This window comes from Balaenoptera physalus, assembly GCF_965194825.1.
Source record: "Balaenoptera physalus genome assembly, chromosome: 13".
NCBI lineage: Eukaryota > Metazoa > Chordata > Mammalia > Artiodactyla > Balaenopteridae > Balaenoptera > Balaenoptera physalus.
Window position 1 is genome coordinate 65,493,749 of NC_138892.1, and position 24,691 is coordinate 65,518,439.

The 24,691-nt window shown below is 53.3% G+C and overlaps 1 protein-coding gene and 1 long non-coding RNA gene across 4 annotated transcripts; one reads left to right on the forward strand and one right to left on the reverse strand.

Moving 5' to 3' along the window:
• Positions 1–564: 564 nt before the first annotated feature.
• On the reverse strand, positions 565–13,079 carry CACNB3 (calcium voltage-gated channel auxiliary subunit beta 3). 3 transcript variants are annotated; one of them, XM_082421433.1, is made up of 13 exons: positions 12,906–13,079; positions 5,748–5,870; positions 5,403–5,525; positions 4,826–4,941; positions 4,477–4,541; positions 4,257–4,276; positions 3,978–4,058; positions 3,708–3,766; positions 3,430–3,539; positions 2,974–3,125; positions 2,665–2,760; positions 2,401–2,550; positions 565–1,943 (listed from the first exon to the last, which is right to left on the reverse strand). In XM_082421433.1, the coding sequence occupies exons 1-13, from the start codon at positions 12,945–12,947 to the stop codon at positions 1,629–1,631; spliced, it is 1,452 nt and encodes a 483-aa protein (XP_082277559.1). In that variant the 5' UTR covers positions 12,948–13,079; the 3' UTR covers positions 565–1,628. The 3 variants fall into 3 exon arrangements, with proteins under 3 accessions (XP_082277559.1, XP_082277558.1, XP_082277560.1); XM_082421432.1 differs by lacking the exon at positions 12,906–13,079 and adding an exon at positions 9,508–10,224; XM_082421434.1 differs by lacking the exons at positions 5,748–5,870; positions 12,906–13,079 and adding an exon at positions 9,508–10,225.
• A 316-nt stretch (positions 13,080–13,395) lies between these two features.
• On the forward strand, positions 13,396–14,772 carry LOC309641493. The gene is made up of 2 exons (XR_014252637.1): positions 13,396–13,553; positions 14,267–14,772. It is a non-coding gene; the product is annotated as an uncharacterized lncRNA (long non-coding RNA).
• The last annotated feature ends 9,919 nt before the right edge of the window (positions 14,773–24,691 follow it).

A 24,691-nucleotide genomic window follows, 5' to 3' on the forward strand; every position in this document is an offset into this window, starting at 1 on the left:
CCCTGGTGCAGTGCGCTTGACACCAAGTCTTCAGGACCTTTGCTTGTGGCTCCCTAACTGCCGAGCCCACTGCTCATGGGAGGTTGTGGAGACAGGCACCAGAGGCACCACGGAGAGGTGAGCTGGGCCCGGCTGAGTTTAGGTTGTGGGGAGAGGGCTAGAGGGCTGCAAGGCCTGGGTCCTCCCCCAGTACTCTTATTCACATGCTCTTCCTTACCCATCAAAGAGCTGGGCAAGTACCTGGAGTTCAAGTTGCAACTACTTCAGGACCTTTTTGGCCTGAGGTAGGGACCGTGTAAGGTGACTAAGCCTCTTCTCCACCTCCCCAGACAAGTCCCTTCTGTGCTGCTGAAAGTTTCCCTCCAGGCCCTGGGCATGAAGGGGTCGGTGAAGGGGTGCCTGGGAGTATAGTGCCTGCCCCAGCTCTGTCCTTTTCCCTTCCCACTTAATGGGTTCTTTGTGAGAGAGAGGAGGCCAGGATACTTCTTTACCTCCTCCAGACTTGGGCCATGCAGTGAGGAACTTGGCTACTTGAGCCAGCAGACATACACCAGGAGCCCGAGGGACGGTGCATGGTGTTTATTAGTGATGATGGTGAGGTGGGGCAGGGTCCTGTGGAGCATGCTCTGTAGGTCGCACACTAGAGCCGTAAGGTGGGTACATAGGGCCTCTGGGGGCTGTCCACTGGGTCCTGTCTCTCCCCCTCTAACCCTAACTTAACAAGCAGCTGCTATGAATCAGGGAATAAAGTCTGAGGCCCATATCCCCCAGGAGGCATGAAGGCCAAGAACAGAGATGACAGGATGCAAGAGCAAAAGAATGAGTGGGGCAAGGAGGCCCCTGAAGCTGTCCATACGTTCTCCGCTACACAACACGCCCTCCCTTCCCAAAGCCCCAATCCAGGTTGGCTCCCGTCTGCCATTTGGCCTGACCATGTTCCTGGTCCCCGGTCCTTTGAGATGTTAGGAAGCTTCCTGGCAGGTGCGGAGAGCCCTTCCCTTCAAGGGCTTCAGCTGTGAGGCCTTTGGCCCTAGCCCAGCCTGCCTGTGCTCCAGCCTCGTGTGTGGATGCCCCACCCCAGCTGATGGATGGGAGTGCCACCCTGCTGGGCTTTGATTGTCTCATTTCTAATGTGTGGCAGTGAGGCGAGTGGAGGCTCTCAGACCCCAAAGCACAACCCCTGAGTCCCCTGGATTAGGATTGTAGCTGCTCAGGAACCTTGTTTCTTCCTCATGTCATGCTGCCCACACCCCACCTTCTTGTCACTTTGAGGGGGCATCCCTTCCCTGAGTCTGGTGGGAAGGCCCCTGCTAAGGGGATCCTGGCCTGAGGGTACTGCCCAGTGGGGCAGCTTCTTGTGCAGGAGGAGAGGAAGGTGCCAGGGGTGCAGCACACACAGCTAGTACCTGGAATGGGAGCCTAGGGGGGTCACTGTGCCCAGGAGGTGAGGGGGCCCCGTGCTTCTCCCAGAACCTCGGGACTGCAGGCAGCCCTGGAGCTGGGGCTGGGCAGGGGTTTTGGGGGCTGAGCCTAGTGCCAGCCTAATGCCAGTCTAACTCCAGCCTGCCTGGAGCGGGTGCCCCAGCCAGCTGTGCCTGTGCCTGCCAGGGTCGCGCAGCAGGAGGCTGTCAGTAGCTATCCTTGGGCCAGGGCCGGTTGCGCTGCCAGTTCCGGTCACTGTGGCCGTGCTCCGAGTCCTGCGCCAGGAGCCGGTCTTGGGGGTCGTGCCCGTTAGCACTAGGCAGCCCCGAGGTGTGTTGGCGGTGAGGCTGGTACAGGTCCTGATAGGCATCTGCATAGTCCTCCTCCAGGTGGCGGGAGCTGCGCTGCGAAGATCCTGTCCAGGCTTGGCGGGAGCTCTCGCTGGCCTCATCTGAGGGCATCAAGCTGTCCCGCTCGAGGGGTGAGTGCTCCTCGCCACGCTCCCCTAGCAGCTGCTGGTTCTGGGGGCAAGACAGAAGCTCTAAGTGAGGCCATGCGGACCTCGCCTTGGCCTCCCTCCCACCTCTAGCAGGGTGGGGATTTCTTCCCCCTCAACTCTCAGTCCCTGGGTACAGGAAATAGTGCAAGGAAGGAGAAGCATACTGGAGCATTCTTCCACTTCAGACACGGAAAACTGGAGCTTTTGACTCCCACAAAATTCAGGCTCTGCCTTCAAGACAGACTAAGGAGAAGGGTGTGGAGAGTGTGTTTCTTTGGAGTCCTAGAAAAAGTAGCCTTTGATCACGCATCTCATAGCTTCATTCCCTCTCATCAGGAAGTGCCTTCGCCCATATGCCCTAGCTCTGCTCTCTGATCCTTTGGCCTTCAAACTGGAGGCCAAGGATGATCCTCTGGGCAGGGAGGGGGCATTGTTTTGGCTGGCTTAGCCTGAGCATCTGTGCCCTTGGAAATGGTTACCTGAAGTCCAGGTATGGCACTGGGAGGGCCCAGAAGTCCAGGGCCGGGGGCTGGGTGGTGGGTGGCCCTCCAGTAAACCTCCAGGTATTCAGCCAGGTGCTCACAGGCGTCCTCCAGCTGGTTCTCATCCAGAATCACATCAAATGACTCCTGGAGGGGAGGAAAAGGGGGAATATTGGCTTCTTCTCAGCAGGAGCCCTCCACCCATCTCCATCACTCCCCCAGCCCTGGAAAAGCTAGAGCGGGCACAGGAGTAGCACTCACTGGTGGGCACTGAACCAGCTTATCATATGCCATCATCTGTACAGTCAGGTGCTTCATCTGTGACTTCCCCCGGGAGCGGATGAGACGCTGGAGTACCTGAGGGAAAAGGGCAGAGCTGGGCCTAGAAAGAACTGGGCACGTCCCCAACCTGTGATACTGCATGAGGAGCAGGCGAGGATGACTTAGAATTGTGTTAAGGGGCAGCAGGAAAAGGGGATTCAGGAGCCCTTGGGCAGGGACCAAGCAGAGTTGTACCACATTCTAGGAAGGCAGCCCTGTGGGCCTTCTCCATCACCACTGCCGACTTACCTTCGGTGAGGATACTTTGACGAAGACGATGATGGGGGCCAGTGAGGTCTTGGCCAGCTGTGCTGGGTGGTTGATGGTGTCAGCATCCAACACTACTAGCTGCAGGGACTTGGCCAGCTCGAATATGCGCTCGATCTCACTCTGCACTTCAGCTATGGAGGGAGGGAGGGAGGGAGCGAGCCGCAATGCTCACCAGTGGCTCCACCCCATCTGACTCCAACAGGGCTTTGGGGGCTCCCAGATGGTGGATGGGAAGGAACTGGAGGGAGAGCGTGTTCATCAAAGCCTGGGCAGGCAGAGGAACAGAGAATTGAGACTGGGTTCGGTTCTTGCCAATCCTGGGGCAGGTGGAGAAGAGGTTGGGCAGGAATGCAAGTTGTCGGGGAAGAGAAAGGTAGGAGGAAGTTTCTCACTAACGCTTGAGTGGGCAGAGAAGCAGGAATGGGAACTTCTCACCAATGCTGGAGCGGGCAGAGGAACGCTCGATGATGGTCCTTTTGCCAGGATTGTTGAGCACAGATCGCTTTGCCAGTGAGAGGTCCGCTGTGACTCGGGTGATGGAGATCCTGGGGTGGGCATGGAGAAGCACAGCCCATCTTTAAATTTCAAGCCTAGGCCCCTCCCTACCCAAGTCCTACCAATTTTCACTTTAGAGAAGACCTTGCTACAGGCATCTGGAAGGAGACAATGATTTCTCCCTGGTTCTCATGCCTCCGCAGGCCAGGGCAGCTTACCTGCCATCAAACCTATGTTTGAGGAAGTCGAAGAGAGCCTTCTGCATCATGTCTGTGACCTGGGTGGGAGGGGTGAGGGGAAAGGCATGGAACTGACTGGGGGCCTTCTTGGAGGCGGGCAGCAGCCCCAGGTGCGGCCATGGAGCCCAGCCCCTCCACACCCAGACCTTGGGGGATGGGGAGGGGGGAAACATCCCCTCCCACTGTCCCTGGGCCCTTCCTGTGGCAGGTTTGGTAGAGGCAACTCTGGGGTCAGGGACCTCTTCTCACCTCATAACCTTTCAGAGAGGGTCCCACCAGCACCACAGGCCGCATGGAGGGCACCACATCATACGGGGGAATATGTTCTGCCTGCAGAATTGACCTGAGTTCAGGCAAAGTCATGGCTGTGTGGCCTGCCCTTCACCTGACTGGGGTGGGGCAGATTCAGAAGTTCTGGGCCCCCTCCCCTCTGTGTTTTCTTGCCCCTCCAACACTGACTGCCCAGAAACCTGTCCCCACAGCCAGAAGCCATGAGCCCCCCAAGCCCCAGTCCCTTCCTTGACTCACCTGCTTTTGCTTCTGCTTGGCTTTTTGGAAAAGGAAATAAAAGATTAAAGTTGGTGAAGCGGGGAAAGGCCCTGGGGGCACGGTATTCCCGTCCCCAGGGGACACCCTGGGCTTCTCCCAGCTCCAACCCCTTCCCACACTGTTCACCTGGGAGACTCTCCCTTCCCCCTGTGTCTGAGTTACCCACCTACCCAAGACAGGTGGGTTGAGGGGAGGCTACCTAGAGATGGAGGAGGGGAGCGTCGGTTGCCAATGTCACTCAGGCTGGATGGGTTCCCAGATCTCCTAAGAGCAGAAAGGGAGGTCAATAAGCGTCTTTGTGTGTCTGTTCTAGACAGTATTTAATAGTTGTATACATCTCCTTACATTTTAGCTAGTGAGGGAAGTGCATGTGACGGGAGCATTTGTGTGTGTGAGCTTTGATGTGTGTGCATTTGTGAATGCATACGCTAGGTGTGAGTGTGCATTTTTTTGGGGGGGCGATATGTGTGCATGTGTGGTGATGTGGACTGTGGGTAAAGGGCACACGTCTGGGGTGTATGTTTATTGAGTCACAGCCCTGCTCTCACCTGGCCTTCTGCTCCTGCTTGAGCCGGATGCTCTCGAGGCGCTGGGGGCTGGGGATGAAGGCGATGTCCCCACCCTCTTTCACTAGCCGCCCGATCCACCAGTCATTGCTGTACTTCTGGGGGTGGGGTGGAGCGGAAGGGGCGGTGAGAGGAGGTGACCCAGGCCTCAGTCCTGGCTCTTCAACGTGAAGGAGCCAGGGAGGCATTCGGAGAGCGGGTCTGAGGAAGGCAGCGCAAGGGGAGGGGGGCAGGAGAAGGTGCCAGAGGGAAGGGCAGCCAGGTGTGAGACCCCCAAGACTTCAGCGTGAGGCATCACAGCTGTCACAGGGAACCTAAGATGCAACTAATCTAATGGCTCACTTTTACAGGTATGGAGACTGAGGCCCAAGCCAGGCCTTAGGAGGATGGAGACCCTGAGGATTAGGTCTTGGATATGAGGGTTTTATGGGGGTGTGTTAAGCGTAAGAGTCGAGGAGTTTGGGAAACTTGTTTATAAATGAGGACTGAAGCAAGAGGAATGGGAACTGGGGCAAGAGCAGAGAGATTAAGTGGCTTCTATTTGGAGGGGGGTGGTCACCTCTTTAATGTGCAGGAAATCTTTGGCCTCAAAGTTGACTCCAGAGCCCTGGACTGGGCATTCCTCATCCAGCACACCACAGTAGCTGACATTGGTCCTCACAGCAAACGCCACAGGTTTGTGCTGGAGAATTTGACCATTGGTGCAAATGAGGGGAGCCTCAGAGCACCCCTTCCAGTTTCAGTGCCCCATCAGCAGAGGGCGGAGGCCCCATCAGTCCGCCCATCCACACACACACCCTTTCACACTCACACACATCCTGCCCATTGACCCCTCGAGACTTAGGACCTAGCACAGGTTTCCACCCAGTCTGGCCTGTCCTGCCCTCAGCCGGCAAGATGATACCTTGGCCCTTTCAAGCTGCTGCTGAGCCTGGCTCTCCACTTCACGCCGGGCACTCTCCCGGTCCTCCTCCAGGGATACGTCTGAGTCCAGAGATGGGCGGCTGGTATAGGAGCCAGCTGAACCCTGGCATGGGGGAGAGGCTGTGACCCGTGGGTTCAGGTGTGAAGGGCACTAGAGAGGCACCTCCGAACCCTACAGTGGTGCCTCCGCTAACCTCGGCCTCTCCAGCTCCACGGGGGTGGCTGGGCCCGCCAGTCCCTCCCGTCTCCCCAAGAAGGGCCCCAGTGCCTCTGGGGCTGCAGAAAAGCCGGCCCAACCCATATGTGCTATGATCTGGGCCCCTCCCCCCAAGCCTATTAATACTGCAGCCTCGAATAGAGCTTTCCCTTCCCTCCTTCCTCCCTTTTCTCCCCTTGACCATGTCCTGTGAGGCAGAGGGAAGTGAGATGTACTGAAGATGATATATTGGAGATGATTTGGAATCTTCGGAGTCCAAAGACCCAGCCCTCTTGTTCACATCAGCCTGCAAAGCAGCTTGGAAATTATTTCCTTAAAATGCCTGGGAGGAGTACAGCCAGCCAGGAACAGTCAGGAGACACCGGTTGGCAAGGCACTGGTCCTGAGTGTCAGGATATAGCCGCCCACCCCCTGAGATCCCATCTCCTCCAGTCCCTACTCTTCCAGGGTGAAGAGGAGGCCACAGGGCTCCCAACTCCAGAAAGTTACTCCCTCTCTACTCTCCCCACCCCCACTTTCTTTCCTCTCACACCTGCTGGGACAACTGGCCAGGTGTGGGCAGCAAACAAAACAGACTGAGCAGGCGACACAAAGCTATCTCCCTGAGCCCAGGTGAGGCGGGGCCACACCTACCACCTGGCCTACATCTCCCCGCCCCTTGCCCAAGGGGATATCAGCCCTGGAGGAAGGCTGAGTTGGTGCCAGGCAACCCAGCCAGGAGCAACCCTGGGGATGCAGCGAGAGGGTCTTTGGTAACCTGAGCCAGGAGAGTGTCAGAGTCCTGCCCATTGGAAGGGCCTTTGGGAAATGAAGGTGCATTTGGAGGGTTGCCGAGCTCACCTTCAAGGCCATGAGGGAGCTGCACAACTGAACAAGGGAAGCTGGACCTTAGGGCAGGAGGACAGAAGTCAGGATGGCTGGGTTTCCCCCTCAGTCTAGGGAAAAGGGAGTCTTTTGTTTCCTGCTTCAGTTTCCCCTCTTTATGGGCAGAAGTCTGAAAGTGATACTTCCATCAATTCTGAGGTGCAGGTGGCATAGATAAGGCAGAAGCCTAAAGGGTCCGTGTGGGAACATGTATATTTGTGTGTGTTTAGTAGAATGTTCTCAGGCCGAGGAACATTCCTTCAAGCCTACTGTGCATGAAGGCAGCGGAGGCCAGATTCTTGGTGGGGAAGACAAACTCACACACCTGCCCCAGCCCCACCATGGGCAAGGGGGCTGGTCAGACTGATGTCAGCCCAGGTCCTAGAGCGTAAGCTAAAGACAATGTCTGTGGTAGACCCAAGGCATGAAGGTAGCACAAGGAGGGAAAGTCCTGCATATTACAGAGAATGTTCCCCATCTCTCTTGAGAACCAAGTAAGGCTGGCTTGGCAGCAGGATAAAGAGCAGCTGAGCCCCAGGAAGAACCTTTGCACTGTCAGTCGAGTGGGGGACCTCCTTCCAGGGGCCTGGGGCACAGGAGACACCTCTGTGGGAAATGGCTGTCTGAAGTAAATAGGGGCTAACAGGCTAGGAGGCAGGAGGCAAGGCAGGATGACCACTCACTTTGATAAGTATACATCAGATGCTTCCTGGTTGCCCAGACCTGTGCTGGGAGAGGAGTCTGACCTTTACCCTCTGTTCTCCAGGATCTCAGCCTAATTTAGTCATCTTTGTGTCCCTGCCTGGGGCACCTGGGTTAGCTGGTCTCTCACCCTAAGACGGGAATGACAGGATCTCTCCCTAAATGTTTAGTGAGTCATGCTCAGACTGAAATCCCCTCTCCATTATTCCCAAGTGCTCAGAGCTCACCCATCAGTCGGGGAACAGGGCTGCCCTGCCAAGCATACTCTGGGGTCTTGCCTCCCCCAGCCCGGTTATGCCCAAACAGCCAGAGCCTCAGTACTTGGGAGCTGCCAGGAGTTGGCACAGTGCCCTGGTGGTGCCCCCCTTGCCTGGTGTGTGGGCAGGCTGCAGCTCCACTCTTGCCTGGCACGGGGGAAGGAGAGGAGGGAGATGAGCCGTTGGATTTATTTAGAGCCTGATTTCCCTCCTACTGCTTCAGAGGGGGCCCTGGGGAGAGCAAGGAGCCAGGCAAGAGAAAGGGAAGTGGGGGAGGGTAATCCAGGAACCAGAGAAGGGTGGGGAGCGAGCGATGGGTTAGCAGGCTGCCCCCAACACCATCCACACGTCAGCCTTCACCTTGCAACAGTCCTAGCCTTCTCAACCAGGGACAGGAAGAACCTTCTAGGGCCCTCCAGCCCCACAGAGAGGTTCATTCTCAAGCTCACCTTGGCACCCTGGGCCGTGCCAGCTGTCCCTTCAACTGTCAGAAAGAGGTATTCACCACAGCCTTGAAAATCATCTGCTCTAGCCGCAATGTAATTAGCCCCAGAGGCCCAATCAATGGGGAATTGGGCCCCAGCAGGAGCCCAGTCCCAGGAAAGGACTGACAGCTGCCTATTCTGAGCCCTAGAACTCATCTATCCTGGACTTGGCAGCAAGAGATGGGAGAAGATTCCAACACTCCCCTTTCGACTCTGGAGTGCTCTACCCTCCAGACCTATCAGGGACTCCTTCTAAGCCATCTAGTTGCTCTCGTAAGGAGGTCTTCTTGCAGGATATTTGAGAGAAGGCACGGAGCTGCTGCTGCCCATCCTTGCCCCATCTTTCCAGGCACTCTCCCTGCGCTCTGAGCTCCGGGAATCACTGCCTAATGAGCTGATTTGTCTCAGTGGGTCAGGAGATAAAAGCAAAGAGGAGAATTAAATATTTATCAGCTGCCTGGTTCTCTGAGCGAAGAGCTTCCTCTCCATCCCCAGGCCCTCCATGCTGAGCAGGAGCTCAGGATGCCCGCTGCTCTGAGGATGCCTCAGCAGGAGGAGTGGAATGGATGGGGCTCAGTCAGCTGGCTCATCCATGTGCTGGGTGCCCAGTTTTCAGCCTGGGAGAGAAGCTGGGCTGGAGGCAGGGTGAGGAGATAAGGCAATGCTCAGGGATGGACAGCAGAAGGGGATAATGGAGGTCCTCAAGTTTTATGATCCGTCTGTCTGAAGAGGCTGGTATCGGATTCTCTGCTGTTCTCCAGGCTCCCTAATTTGTCCTTTACTTGAGGCACAGGAGGTCTGGATTGTCCCCCTCTGCAAGGGCCCCGGCTTCTCCTGTAGCTGTTGTGTTCAGACCCCATAAATCCTCCCTTGGGAACTCCAGACGTTGCGTGAGGCCTCTCTAAAGCCTCTATGCCCTCAGCCTCCAGCCCCTCCTCCCTCCACCCTTCTGTCCTGGGCTGTGGAGCCACCTGCTCTGAGCCTTTCCCCCACGCTGGCCCCTCCTGGCACACACCCGATGCCCCTTGCTCTAGGACGGGGGCACTGGGGAGCCTCTGGCATGAAAACCCATCTCCCCACTTTCCTGGAGCGCCCTCCTACACGCCCTGCCCCGCCGCAGAGGCGTTTTTCAAAGTCCTGAACTGGGGTAAGGGTCCAAGGGAGATGAGGTGTCACCCCAACTTCCCCACCCCCACCCTCCCCGTGGGCACTCACCGCCTCCGAGTCCTCAAACCCGGGCACGTAGGAGTCGTCATACATGGGGGAGTCCGGGTGGGGGGAAGCGAGCGGCGCCAGGGGCGGGGGCGGCCCGGAGGCAGGGGCGAGGACAGCGGGCCGCGCCCGGGAGATGCCACCGAGCCCCGCAGCCCTGCGGGCGGCGGCGGAGAGCGAGAGCGCGAAGGAGGGAGCGAGCCGCGAAGACCAGCTGCTCCGAGCTCAAATCACCGCTCCCCCCACCTTACCCCCCCCAAACCCTGCCGGTCCCACCCCGAGCGCGGCTGAGGAATCTGGCGCCTGCTCCGACAACAATAGTGCCCGCCCACCTGCCCCCCCCTCCCCGGGAGCGGGCGCGGGGGGCGGCGGGGGGCGCCGGCCACCCGCGGAGCCCGAGACCCGGCCGGGAGAGGTGGCCGACGGGAGCCGGGTAGAAGGTGGGTCCCCAAGCACCTATGGGGCAGAGGGGCGGCGGGGAGGAAGGGGAGGAGAGACTGCGGGCGGGGCGGATCCTGGCTTGGAGGAGGCGGGGCGAGGAGAGATGCGGAGACAGAGACATACGGCAACCCAGGAAATACTCCGCCGGGAAACAAAGGGCTGGAGCGGGGGAGGGGACGCGGAGCCTGCTTGGGAGACGAGACCCCACCGAGAAAGGAGAGGGCGCAGGTTAAGGAGAGACAGGAGAGAGAGAGAGAGAGAGAGAAAGGAGGTACAGAGGCAGAGGGAGGAAGAGGCGAGGCAGGAAAGTGGGAGACTGGGGGAGACAGAAGAGGCGGGGCGGGGGCGGGCGGCAGACGGGGGAGGGGCGGCAGGTGAGAGGGCGGCGTGTCTGGGCCCTGGCGGCACGGGAGACTCCAAAAGCAAACCCCACAATGGTACTGGGGAGGAATGGGTTTAGCGACCCCAGGCCAATGCCTAGAAAGTAGCCCCTGCCCTTCCTCCGTCCCCTGCCCCCAGGCGCTTGGTCCCCTCAGTGCTGGGACTCTTGCAGCAAAGGACCTTGTTGCGCAACCCGTGCGAAGGGGGAGGATTGGGGCCCGGCCACCCTACACCTGTTGCGCGGGCAGATTTCATCCTAGTCTGGCCAGGATGGGGGTTCCCTTCCTCACTTCCTTGCCAAGGACTGTGCCAGGCATTGCCAAGGCATCGTGGGAACTGGCGTAGGGAGGGGCTGTTTTAGGCGAGCCTAAAGGGAAGAGGAAAGAAACCAGAGAGCCGAGGTAGGGGGATGGTTGTGGCTGGTACAGAAGGTGAGAGCCTGGCCACGCGGAGGCTGGAAGGGGGAAGGGCAAGTGTCCCCAGAGTCACTAGTGTAAGGCCAGATCCCCTCCTTAGCAAAAGGATGGGGGTGGGCTGGGATGGCCAGTATCTGGGTTGGAGCCACATGTACCGCTCTACCAGTCAGTCTCCTTCAAAGGGGCACCCAGATTTGACGTTGGAGACTGAACAGCAGCCCTTATCTTGAGGAAACTTCCTCAAAGATCCACCCATTTGATCTCCAGAGCAAAATTATTCCTTTGAATTTTGATGGCCTACCTACCCCTTCATCCCCTCCCTGTCCCCTGGGGGTGGGGGTGGATGTGAGATAGACAGAGGGTTACACTTGGAGAGCTTCAGAGCTCAGTCCTTCTCCACTCCCAGTGTCTCACACCCACGAGGGTGAATCCGCAATTTGCTCATCCCTTTTCTTCCTGGGCTACAGGGGAATTAGTAAACCAAAACTCTGACAGGGTTGGGTGAGATCTACGGTAGGAAGCACTGTACGTGGGAGAGAGAGGAAGACCACCCAAACCAACTGGCTTCACACTTATGTCACTGGTTCATGTTCCCTTAGCAAGAAAAAGAGAAGGGGCCTCATCTTAAGACCATCTTTAGTCTGCCTTTAGTCTGTCACCATCCTGTGAGTGGTGCATTCCAGCCCTGCCCAGCATCTTCCTCCTGCTGGATTTGGTGAACAACTTTGTTGGAGCCCCTATGGCTCACTATCTGCTTTCACAGTTCCCTCTCCTGAGGCCAACACCATTTGGGGTTTGGTTATATGTTGGATTCTTCTGTATTGCAAGTTCCCAGACACTGTCTTCTCACTTTGTGCCCTCTCCCAGTTTCTCAGCATTCCTTATATCCTCTTTTATTCTCTGTCTCTTCAATTCCTTCTGTCCTTCCAGAGGGGCAGAAAGGAGGCATGAAATGTGAAACAGTAAGACCCTCAAGGCGCTGTCTCCTGGGAGATGATTCTAATGAAGAAGACAGCTACTGGGGCTTCTGATTCTCTCCCCATCCCTGAATTTACTCTCCTGGCCTCTCCTTTAGGGACTCTCCCCACCACCAGGGTGTCCACGGGATTGTAGGTAACAGTGGATCTGCCATCAACCTCACTCCTTCCTTACACACCTTGTTGTCTTCATCCCCATCTGGGACAGTGGTGTCTAAGTCTGCTCACAAAGCATGAATTGCCATGCTAACCACCCCCCCCCCCCAGATGTGTTCAAGTTCCTCATACCTGGGCCCATCCCCTGGGTCCTGCAGGAGCTTCGGAGCCTCTCCCTGGTTCCCTTCTCTCTGAGTTGCTACTCACTGCCGCCTTCCATTTCTCACCTTACCCACACCTGCCTGCTCTAGTTCTCATGCCTGTCCTGTAACAAGACATGTGCCCGTCAGTATCCATGTGGTCCCTAACCCCTTTTCTTTTCCCTGGCTGAGCATAAGAAGAGAAAGCTGAGGGGGGGGGGAGGGGAGAAAGGATTCAAGGAGAGGATTCCTCCTGCCTTCCTCTTTCTAGGAGAGTGTCATTAGAGTGGTAGCTGGCAGGTACTCAAGGCATGGAAGCAGGACATAGGGGTCTTGGTGGTGGTGGGGAGCCTGAATAACCAGGTTTGGGAGTTGGAATTCTTGGGAGCCTCCAGAATGCATTCTGGTTTCTCCTATAAGTGCACCAGGAAGCTGGACAGATCCCAATCCCTGAGTGTTGAATGGGGAAGCTGAGGCAGGAGCTAGGACCTCTAGGAAGTCCTCCCCAGCAGTATTTAAGATCTGGACAAAGCCAAAGCCCCTAGCATTTACCTGCTGGGCTGCCCCCAGAGAACCCAGGGAGGGCGCGGTGGGGGTGGGGGGGCTTGGCAGAGGCCTCCTCTCTCAGTCGTCACATCTAGCCCCTTTCCTGGCTCCCCAGACAGTCCTCCCTCCTCCCCATCCCGCCCCCACCCCATCCCAGTCCCAGTGCTTAGAAGCTGCCAGCACTGGCCGCTCCCTCCTTTCCTACCTGCCACCTCTACCCTTAGCCTCACCTACTCGGCCTCCCTCCCTCCCCATTGCTGCAGTGTCCCCCAAATGCGGGCCCTCTTCCTAGCTCGGAGCGGGGCTCTCCTCCCACCCACTGGGGAGGGGACCCTCGCGTTTACCTCATTCAGCAGGAAGGTTGCACTGGAGTCAGAAAAAGACATAGACCGGGCTGGCGACCTCTCCCCCTCCCCCGGGCCAGGGGCTCCGAGGCAGGAGCAGGACCGGGCCGCTGCTCTGCACACTGGCTCCCGCCTGCACGCCTGGCCTCGCCCCACGACCGCCAGGCTCCGACGGCTGCTGCCTTCCCTCTCTCCGGGTTCCCTCCCCCTTTCCTCCTCCCTCCTTCCCTCCCTCCCTCTCTCTTCCTTTCTCTCCGCCTCTGCCACTCTCTCCCTCCCCTGTCGCCTTTCAGTCCTGCTCTCTCCATTTCCGTCTCTTCCTCCTCTCTACGGTCCATGTTCTCTTCATCTGGGTGCCTGCCACTGTCCTTCCATCCCTATATCTCGCCTCCCTTCTCCGACCCCCCCCCTCCCCCATCTTCTTCCTCAACCCCCTCCCCAGAAAAGATAGGGACTCCGGAGCTCCCACCGCCACAGGCAGAAGGGCGGGAGTAGCTGAAGGGCTGCCTGGACTCCGGAGCTTCAGGCCCCTGCTCTGTGCGCCCGGCGCCCATCCTCCGGCGCCCGAGGAAACAAGGCGCCGCGGTCCCAGCGACGGCTTCGACCTGTCCTCAGCAGAGGAAAGGATCGAAAAGGAAGAATGCTTGTGTACGGCTCGCTAGCCCCGGCGTCAAGCGCCCCCTCTGGGTTCCGGGGAAGCTGTACTGTCACTGCTCTCTCCTGGGTTCCGGGGCCGCGGGACTCAGCCCGCAAAGGCGAAGAGCGAGGCGAAGCGGCTCCTCTCCGACCGGCTGCAGCGCCCCCTGGGCTCACTCGCCCGGAGGTCGCACACGCCCTCCAGGTGGTGGCACCCATCCGGGGTCCCGCCTGTCGGCCGGCAGAGGTCCGGCCCTGCCAGCAGGAGGCGCTGCCCTGGCCAGAGCAGAGGCGGCGCAACTCGGAGCCAGACCCCCTCCGAAGCCTAGGACGATACCCTCACCCGTTCTTCTTTCCAGGAACTGCGGTCCCACCTGCAGACCCCTAGTATGGGACTCCAGACTGCACCCTATCCCCACCCCCGTGGGGCTCCTTTGAGATCTTTGGCTCTTCTGGGGCCCTGGCCGCTCCTACCTCCATCCTGGTCTCCAGGGGCGCCCCCTCTGAGCCCTGCAGCGTCCGGGCCGGGCCTGGGTAGCAGGGAGTACGGAGTCGCGGGACCGGTACCCCCTCCCGCCCCGTTCGGTGGGCACGTCAAATAGGACAAGCCCAAGTTCTGGCGGGGGAAGGGGGGAGCAGGGGTGTAGCCCCAGCCAGCTCTCTCCCTGCACCCTTGTGAGCGGATCAGCTTCTCATTGGTCCCTCCAAACCCCCAATACCCCCAGGCTGGACACTCCTCCATACCAAAAACGGCGGCTGGAGGGAGGCGGCGGCCGACTCCGTTGCGGAGACGGATTCATCCTGAAGCGGAGTGACCCGGGGTCCTCACCTTCTCTTTCGGCATCAATTAGAACTCTTCCCTTTCAGATCGAGGGTGTTCCACTCTCCTCCTTGGCTCTTCTTTTAAGTCCTTTCCCCTGGGGTTTTCCGACCCCCCCCCCCATCCTTCCACCCTCTGGGGATCTTGGAAGACTTTCCTCCCTCTCTGTTCAGCTGACCCTGCTGCCCTTGCCCCCATTCCAGAGGGAGCTACATTGGGGGAGAATCAATTCTCCTCTTTCCACCCCCAGCTCCTCCTCAGGCTTAACCTGAAAAGTTCTTGGGGAGGGCATCTCCTCCTCTCCCTCTCTGGTCTAGTCCATGGATCCCCTACCGCCCACCTACCCCCAAGTTACTCAGCTTCAACTATTCAGAGGAGATAAAGAGGTTGTGTGTGTGTTTTTAAAATGTGCATGGAGGGTTTTTGTTTTGTTTTGTTTTGGCTCTAATAGAGGGAGCAGAAGCTTTGCCTGTCATTTGGCAATAAGACCCGGAGGGAGAGAGGCCCCTCCCTACACCGCCGCTGACCACAGCTAATGGACTAGCTCCTCTGGGCCTTGGGGCAGCTTAAGTTTCCATAGGAGAAGTGGGGGAGGGAGGTGCTGGCCAAGGCAAGCAATTGTCCCTGGCTTCCCCCTCCCTCCCTCCTCTGCAAGAACTTACAGCCTAGAACACCATCTCCCTCCACCCCTTACTTTAAAATAGAAATATCGGTGACTTCTCTCTGAGCCTATCAGAGGGCATCTAAGTGCATAGGGGCAGCTCTGCACCCTTCACTTTTTCTCATTTCCATTCCAGCTGCTGGAGCACACACCCCTCTCTCTTGTGCCACTGAGAGAAGGTAGGAACCTCAGAGCTAGAGCTGGGAGCCCAGCCCCCAGGTCCCCAGAACAGTCCTCTCCCAGCCCCTTCCACGTGAGATGACTGGCAGCAGTATCCCTCTCTGGGCCCTGTCCAGGACCCACACAGTCTTCCTCCCCACTTTACCTCCCTCAGTACCCCCATTTCTGGCCCTTCAGAGGAGCCTCTAGCCTGGAGGCACTCCTGTGAGCCATGCCTTAGCTTGGCCCCTTCAGGTCCTCAGCTGCAGGCCCCCAGGGCCTCCCCAGGCAGCCTTCATCCCTTCTCCCTAGGGTCAGCTCCCCCTCTTCTCTAACCTCCGAAGTTGTCAGGACCTCAGGATATTTGACAGGGCCTCTGCTAGCCCTTTTGACTAGGCTTTGTGCAGACGCAACTCTGCATAGGGGGTTGCCCTACTGATCTGGAGTTGGATTTCAATCCCCACTTGCCTTCTCAGCAAGGCATAACTCGCACAACTGTACTTAGTGGCCCCAGCGTTTGAAAACCTGTGTACCACAAAGGACAGAGAACAAAGATCACCATGTCCATCCCTTTGTATCTACTCTACCGTGAGTTTCTGAGAAAGCTCTGTGGAAGCAGTTTCCACATGGAATCCCCATTGCCAACTCCAGATATTACTCTGGGGAAGTTCCTCTAACATCAAACCTCAGTCCCTCCTGCTGCAATCTCTGTCTTCTTTTTCTGGGCTCTGCCTCTGGGCCCATGGTGATATTTGATGCTTCTAGGCACTTTCAGGCTCCATCCCCTGATGCAGCATTTGCTATAAATAAGTCTGAAGAGCTTCTTGCTGACAGTGCCCAGCAAGACTGCAGCTCCCTTCCCACACCAGGCCTCTCTAGAGGGACTGGGCTCTCAGCTATGGCTCCAGGGCCCAACTCTTGCCTGCTCTGGGGCAAGCGGTGTGACTGCTCTGTGGATTTGGGGGTTCCTTTTCATACCTGGGAAGGAGGGAAGGCGAGAGGGCTGAGAAGCTTAGTTCTCATTCTCTTTCTGCCCAGAGTCTGGTTCAGCCTGGCACATAGTAGGTGCTTGACCTATGTTTATTTTAGTCTTAGATCTCAGTTTCCATTGCATGTGATTGGTGATTCCAATTCCACAAAATGCACTGGAGAGAGGAACAAGGCTGGGACAGGAGCAGTACTCTAGGGCTGCCCCAGGTGGAGGAAGGGGTATGAGAGGCAGGATCCCCAGGGTGGCCTGGGGAAGGGGGGCTGGCCTAGACTTCACCTCCTCTCCTTTGCTCTTGCCGAACTCTTAACACTTTAGGACCCTGAATCACAGCTCGGCCCAAGGGGTCAGTTCAAGTCCTTCCTCCACTCCCACATATTTACAGGCTTTGTAAACATCAGAGGTTAGGCAGGGAAGTTGGGGTTGAAAAGAGATGGGATGGGGGTGGGGAATCCCTGGGAGGGGTGCTGAGACTCGGATTACTGAGGCCTAAGTGGGAGCAGAGTTCCCCAAGTGGGGGCAGTGGAAGCATCCCAGGGCTTCCAAAAGCTGGGGCAGAGGGGACTTGGGCATCCTTTAGGAAGGTGGCTCTGCTGATAAGAGGCTGAGTGTGGCTTCAAGAAGGCTCAGAGCAATGCGGGTAAAGCTGACCCTGATGTATAGCTGGAGTGAGTGGGATGAGGCCCTGAGTTAGGATCCTTCCTCTCTGCCCCTCTGGCTCGCAGTTTCTACGCTCCTTTATATATCATGGGACCCCTGACCTCTGTTTGGATCAGGCCCCTCTCTAACAAGAAGTAGGGCGAGAGGTGCCTGTGTTGGGGCTGGAGACCGGGTACCCTTCTAGCTGCTTGCCCTAGCCTTCCAGCCCTCCTGATTCCCACCACTCTCATTTTAAGGATCTGAGCTGTGGTAACCGTCTCCAGCTCAGAAAGAGGGCATGGTGCCCGCAGCCTCCCCGGGAATGAATTATTGAAGGGAACGTGGTGCTAGCTGCTTGGGGCAGCTGCCCCTTGGGCTCACCATTGCCTCTTATTCTGCTTCTCACTGCTCCTTCATCAGCTGCGAGGGTGATGAGGTCGGGGCACTTGGGAAGGGAGAGGCCTTAGGAACTGGAGGTATTAAGCAGAGGCTGGAACTGGATAGGGATGGGGAAGCGCTGACTCAGGCCTTGGGGAGAAGCCTCCTAGGGAAGAGGGAAGAGGACTGGTGAAGAGTTGTGGCCCCTCATCATGGATCAGGAAGGCAGAGGGGGCTGGCGGCCACCCTGGAGCCAGGTTGGGAAATGAGCCTGGAAGACCCTTGACTGGAGGAGCTGCCCAGCGTTGGAGGTGTGAACTCCTACATGCCTCTGGAGTAACACAGAGCCAAAAGGAGTCTGGATCCTTCTTTGAGTCAGTACTAGGTCATTCAGGGATGCTCTGTGCAGAGCCCTCTGTCCCTCCCTGGGAAATAAGGCCCTGCCAAGAATGCAGGAGAACCACAGAGCTGCTGGAAGCGGGTGTCGGCAGATGGGAAGGGTGAGGGGTGGGTATAGTCAAGTGTCAGGGTCCTAGGTAAGCCACTGGTGGAAAGAACGCAGGATTCGGAGTCCAAAAACCGTCAGGCAAGTCCTAATTCTGTCACTCACTAGTTCAGGCAAATCACTTAGAAACAGTCTTCTTACCTTTACAAAGGGGAAAGAACAGTGCTTGCTCAAGAGGTTCTGTGAGAATTCAACAGGAATATTTGTGTTTCATAAAATGTAAATTCCTATGTAAAAGTTAGTTGTTATTATAAACAGGGAAGCAGCACACAGTGGAGAGAACCTATCCGGAGTCCGTGCCCTGTGGCTAACCCATAGTCCTTCCACTTCTGCAGTTGAATGACTTTTCAAAGGCCACAGTCAATGGTTGGATCTGGATTCAGACCCAGATCTTCAGATTCTCTCTCCTGGGTTCTTTCCATTCCACCGTGTGGGCCGGATACTCTGGTCCACCCTGACCTTTCACCCCACGCTCAGCACAGGGGACTTCCCCTGAAAAGTCCTCCACACCCGGATGCCACAGCGATTAAGTACTTCATTCCTCTGTCTTATGCTTGGCCACACCCCTGTCTCCTTCAGGAATAACACAGCAAGTACATTTCTTGACTTTCCCCTGAGGCAGCATAAATGATATTATTGACTATCTGGAATGTAGTTTAAAAATAACTTTTTATTATTACAGAAGCAGTGGTTATGTGTTGGAGAAAATTAGAAAATACAGACAAGCAACAAGACAAAACAAATCAGAACATATTAGTATTCTCACCACCCAGACATTACCGCCATTAATGCTTTTGGTGTAATCCTTCTGGATATCTTTTTTCTTAAAACATTTTTAAAAAAAATTAAGATATAACTCAATTGTATAAAGTGCACAGATGTTAAATGTACAATTCCGTAATTTTGGGGCACATATATCTATATATCGATATCTGTGTAATCACCTCCAAATCAAGGTCTATGACACCCTCACTCAGAAGTTTTCCTTATGCCCCTTCATGGTCAGTATCCAGCCTCTTGTGGTGATGGCTGTTTAGGCTCTTATCACCATAGATTAGATTTGCCTGTTCTTGAACCTCATATAAAAAGGATTGTACAGTGTGTACTCTCTTGTATCTGGCAGCTTTCCCACAATATTATATTTTTAAGATTCATCTTTGTGGCATTTATCAGCATTTTGCTCTTTTTAAAAAAATAAATTGCTGTGTGGTATTCCATTGTTAGAATACACCATAATTTATTTATCCATTCTCCTGTTGATGAACACTTAGGATGTTTCCAATTTTGTCTATAATGAATGAAATTACTATGAACGTTCTTGAACATGTGTCTTTTGGTAGACATATGAACACATTTCTCTTGGATATATATACCAAGAGATGGAATTGCTGAGTTATAGGGTAGTTTGTATCTTTTTTTTTTAATGCACACCCACACATACACACAAATGAATGCTCTTTTTAAAAAAATTTAATTAATTAATTAATTATTGGCTGCATTAGGGGTCTTCGTTGCTGCACGCGGGCTTTCTCTAGTTGCGGTGAGGGGGCGCTACTCTTCGTTCCGATGCGCGGGCTTCTCACTGCGGTGGCTTCTCTTGTTGCAGAGCATGGGCTCTAGGCGCGTGGGCTTCAGTAGTTGTGGCTCGTGGGCTCTAGAGCGCAGGCTCAGTAGTTGTGGCGCATGGGCTTAGTTGCTCTGTGGCATGTGGAATCTTCCCGGACCAGGCCTCGAACCTGTGTCCCCTGCATTGGCAGATGGATTCTTAACCACTGCTCCACCAGGCAAGTCCCCTCATTAATTTTCTTTTTTTGTCATCCCAGTCAATGTTCAAATCTCCCCAGCTGGACCCAAAATGTCTTCTATAGCTGATGTGCTCTAATCAGTATCCAATCAAGGATCACACATTGCATCTGGTATTGCATCCTGTAAGACCTCACCTTAGGTCCTTGCTGGCTGGTGGCTGGATACATCAGTTCCTTGTCACGTGGACCTCTACATAGGGCTACACACAACATGGCAGCTTCTGAGAGAGAGAAAGAGAATAGAAGCTGCATTTTCTTTTGTAACCTAATTTTGGGAGTGACTTTTCATCATTCTTGCTGCATTTTATTCCTTAAAAGCAAGTCACTAGATCCAGCCCACACTCAGAGGGTGGGGATTACACAAGGACTTGAATACCAGAAAGTAGGGATCACTGGGAGCCGTTTCAGAGCTGCTTACCAATATGTTATAGATGGGAAGATATATAGTAATTTAAAGGGCACTTTCACATATATATATGAAGGCAAATACTTCTACCTCCATTTTATGGATGAGAAAACAGCCTCAGAGAGAGCTTCCTTTTTCATCCTATCTAAAGTATGTCCCTCCAGTTACCTTTTATTACATGTTAATTTCCTGCCACACACTTAAAAAAACAGACTATTTTTAGAGCAGTTTTAAGTTCACAGCAAAACTGAGTGGAAAGTAGATTTCCCATATACACGCTGGCTCTACACATGCACAGCCTCCCCCAGTAACATCCCCCACCAGAGTAGTACATTTGTTACAATCAATAGAGTCTGATTTTGACGCATCATTTTCTCCCGAAGTCCATAGCTTACATTAGGGTTCACTCTGAGTGTTGTACATTCTATGTACAACAATTGAACTCATTCTGTGTACAACAATTCTATGGGTTTTGACAAATGTATAATGGCATATACCCACCATTACAGCATCCTACTAGAATAGTTTCACTGCCCTTAAAACTGTCTGTGCTCTGCCTATTCATTCCTCTCTCCCCAGCAACCCTTGGCAACCACTGATCTTTTTACTGTCTCCATAGTTTTTTTCCCAGAATGTCTTATGGTATATTCATACAATATGTAGCTAGATTCTGCAGTACACTTTTCATGATATATAATTTTCTTATTCATTTGCCTGTTTATTTATTATCTGCCTCCCTGGACTCGAATGCAAGTTGCATGAGGGCAGGAACCTTGTCTGTCTTTTTTACTTACCATTGTATCCCAGTACCTAGAATTGTGCCTGCTACCTAGTAGGCATTAATAAATATTTGCTGAATATGTTTTGAGGTTTGTCCATGTCACATTCTGATTGGAATCCAGGTCCCCCTGACTTCACAGCTGGATCTGTTCATTACACCACACTGGGAAGGAAAAAAGATGATGGGACAGGGAAGGGGAAGGGCAGGAGGAGTGAAGGCAAGAAAGGAAGAGGGTAGGGGGCAAATAGCTTTTCTTCAAACACACTTAGTTAAGAGGGCAGCTCTGGAAGGCTATCCTTTCCCCTGGGAGCCCTGCCCCAGCAAGAATCCTTGTTCTGGTTCTTCTCGACATGGTTGACAGAGGCTCACGTTTGTTTTTTGTTTTTTGTTTGGATGTTTGTATTTTACTTTTATTTACATTTCTAGAACTGTTTAAAATACAGAAAAACACAAAGGATCAAACAATAAATACCTATATCCCTATCATCCAGAATTAAAACTTTTTTTGAATTTTATTTTATTTATTTTTTATACAGAAGATCTTATTAGTTATCTATTTTATACATATTAGTGTATACATGTCAATCCCAATCTCCCAGTTCATCCCACCACCACCCCTCTCCCCCCCGCCACTTTCACCCCTTGGTGTCCATACGTTTGTTTTCTACATCTGTGTCTCTATTTCTGCCCTGCAAACCTGTTCATCTGTACCATTTTTCTAGGTTCCACATATATGCATTAATATACGATATTTGTTTTTCTCTTTCTGACTTACTTCACTCTGTATGACTGTCTCTAGATCCATCCACGTCTCTACAAACGACCCAATTTTGTTCCTTTTTATGGCTGAGTAATATTCCACGCACCACATCTTCTTTATCCATTCCTCTGTCAATGGGCATTTAAGTTGCTTCCATGACTTGGCTATTGTAAATAGTGCTGCAGTGAACATTGGGGGTGCATGTGTCTTTTTGAATTATGGTTTTCTCTGGGTATATGCCCAGTAGTGGGATTGCTGGATCATATGGTAATTCTATTTTTAGTTTTTTAAGGAACCTCCATACTGTTCTCCATAGTGGCTGTATCAATTTACATTCCCACCAACAGTGCAAGAGGGTTCCCTTTTCTCCACACCCTCTCCAGCATTTGTTTGTAGATTTTCTGATGATGCCCATTCTAACTGGTGTGAGGTGATACCTCATTGTAGTTTTGATTTGCATTTCTCTAACAATTAGTGATGTTAGGCAGCTTTTCATGGGTCACGTTTGTTTTAAGCAAACAAAAAACTTTACCTAATATTAGGGGGAAGAACAAAAAGAAAACAAACATTGAAAATGCATGAACTGTAAAACAATCCAGGAGAGACTGAAGTAGAAAGTTTCCATTCTCACTACAGCTGGCTTTTTCTTTGGACTCTCAGGCTTGGGCCCTTTGTGGATCTTGCTCCCCAGATAACTGCTACCCACTTTCAGAGGGGTTTTTTTTAAAAAATGATTTTGCAATCCCCTTGTATGCCTTCCGGGTTTCCCTGCCTCCCAGCTCCCAGCCTGTTTGCATTGGTGGGAGTGAGGACACAGTAGGATGCCCTAAGCATTAAAAAGATTATGATGATCCCTGTGCAGTGAAAAACAATTCAATCCAAAAACAATTCAACTGCAAAAAAATGTAAGAAGTTTAACAAAATTCTGAACATTTCCATGACAAATTCGATGTTTAGGGGAAAAATGTCAAATATCAAATAAATAAATATTTTTCAGTGCCCTCTTTTGCTGGCACCTAGCACTCAGCATGCCTATTGAGTAAACAGTCACTGTTAACCCCCCGAGACCCCACCTCAGGGGGGAAATGTGAAACTTAGGGGAATCACAGTATATTGCCACTTTCCTCATTTGGAGTATTTTCCTGAATTGGCATTTCCCCAAATGTTTATCTTGAAAAATTTTAAACCTTTCTGTAGGTTTAAAATTGCAAGAATAATATGATTGTATATACCTTTCACCTAGATTCAGTGGTTGTTACAGTTTCCCCACATTTGTTACGTAGACATGTGATTTTGCTGAACCATTTGAGTTAGTTTCAGACAGCAACTTCATTCCTAAATAATTCATCACGTATTTACCAAGAACAGAGACATTTCTACATAACCACAAAACGTTGTCACACTCGGGAAATTTAGCATTGTTACAATATTATCTAATATATAGTCTGTTGAAAATTTCCCTAATTGTCCCAACAATGTCCTCATGACTAAAACAAACAAACAAACAAATAAACAAACAGACTTCCCTGGTGGCGCAGTGGTTAAGAATCCGCCTGCCACTGCAGGGAACACAGGTTTGATCCCTGATCCAGGAAGATCCCATATGCTGTGGAGCGACTAAACCAGTGTGCCACAACTACTGAGCCTGTGCTCTAGAGCTGGCGAGCCACAACTACTGAGCCCACGTGCCACAACTACTGAAGCCAGCGTGCCTAGAGCCTCTGCTCTGCAACGAGAAGCCACCGCAATGGGAAGCCTGTGCACCGCAACGAAGAGTGGCCCCCTCTTGATGCAACTAGAGAAAGCCCGCCTGCAGCGACAAAGACCCAACGCAGCCAAAAATAAAATAAAGAAAGAAAATTTAAAAAACAAACAAACAAGCAAACAAAAAAACCCCAAAACCCCTGGGATCCAATCAAGCATCATGCATTACATTTAGTTATGTCTCTGTAGTTTCCTTAAAACTGTAACATTTTCTCAGCTGCGCTTTTTTTTTTTCTGGCATAACATTGATATTTTTGAATAGTGCAGGCCTCAGAAACTGACGTGGCCCTTTGCCTTAATGCAATGACATTCCCAGCCCTTCCCAGAATTTTAAAATTTCCCATACTGGCCCCTGCCCCGCCCCCAGCTTGGGTCGTTGATTGTAAAGTGACAAGCTGGGGAGATTAACTATGGGCTGCAGTATCAGGAACATGACACCAGAGGGCACAAGAGACTCAGAAATCTAAGGGAGACTGAGGGTATTGTGGCAGCAGAACCAGGTGGTAGAGAAGACTGAGAAGTCTGGCTTGATGGGGGCTCTGGTAGGTTGGGCTCTGGGAACTCTGAGAGTGACAAGCAGTGGTGTGGGCACCAACAGGTTTCTCTTGTCTTCATGGTCCTGGCTGCACCCTCTCCCCACTGTCGGAGCTTTGGGCTCTCTAGTCTTTGCTCTGAGATCTTGGGAGGACTTTGGACTCTTTTTTAATGGCATCAATTGTCCAACTGTAAACACATCCCCCCCCCCCCCCATCAACTCCAGCTCAGCATTGGAGTAGAGTGCAGGGGTGGGGTGAGGGGTGTGCCTATGGCCCTGAAAATGGGGCAGGGTTAGGGATGGGCAGTAGCTTCCCCAACCTAGAGCTGGCTATGGCAGTAGGGCAGGAGAAGGTGGGTTTGTCTTCTTCTCTGGATGATAACTTCCAGGCACAGTGCCTGGCATGTAGTAGCTGCTCAATACATATTTGTCAGTTTTGGATTATTATTTGTTACAGATAAACCATGGAGAAGGAACCAAGGCAGGTCATTAGGGTACTCCAACTCCAAAACATTTTCTGAGTCCTTCCACTTCTCAGTAGCCCACTATTACCATCCCTGTCTAAGGCACGGATCTTTTCCACCTGAACCACTATAATAGCTTCCTAAGTGGTTTCCCTTGCATCTCTTGATCCCTTGATTTATTTTCCACCCGGCAGCCAGCATGATCTTTTAAAACCATAAATCAGATCATGCCGCTTCCGAGCATAACATCTTCCAAAGGTGCTCATTACACTTTGAATGAAATCCAAACTCCTCACTCTGGCTTACGAGCTTCTACACTAGCTAGGGCATACCTCCCTCTCTGACCTCGTCTTTACGCTCTTCCTCCAACACACTGGGCTTCAGCCTCCCTGACTTTCTTTCTGTGTCTTGAACACAGTGAGCTTGCTTTTGCCTTAGGACTTCTGCGTTAGTTGTCCCCTCTGCCTGGATGCTCTTTACTCGTA

What these genes read in the sequence shown, in the direction of transcription:
- CACNB3 (XM_082421432.1), bottom strand. Translation starts at nt 9,552, where the DNA reads ATGTATGACGACTCCTACGTGCCCGGGTTTGAGGACTCGGAGGCG. An exon ending in CTCTGCCCGCTCCAGCATTG is followed by an intron (nt 3,126 to 3,429) that starts GTGAGAAGTTCC and finishes CTCCCTCCATAG; the next exon opens with CTGAAGTGCAGAGTGAGATC. An exon ending in AGCTGGTTCAGTGCCCACCA is followed by an intron (nt 2,551 to 2,664) that starts GTGAGTGCTACT and finishes CCTCCCCTCCAG; the next exon opens with GAGTCATTTGATGTGATTCT.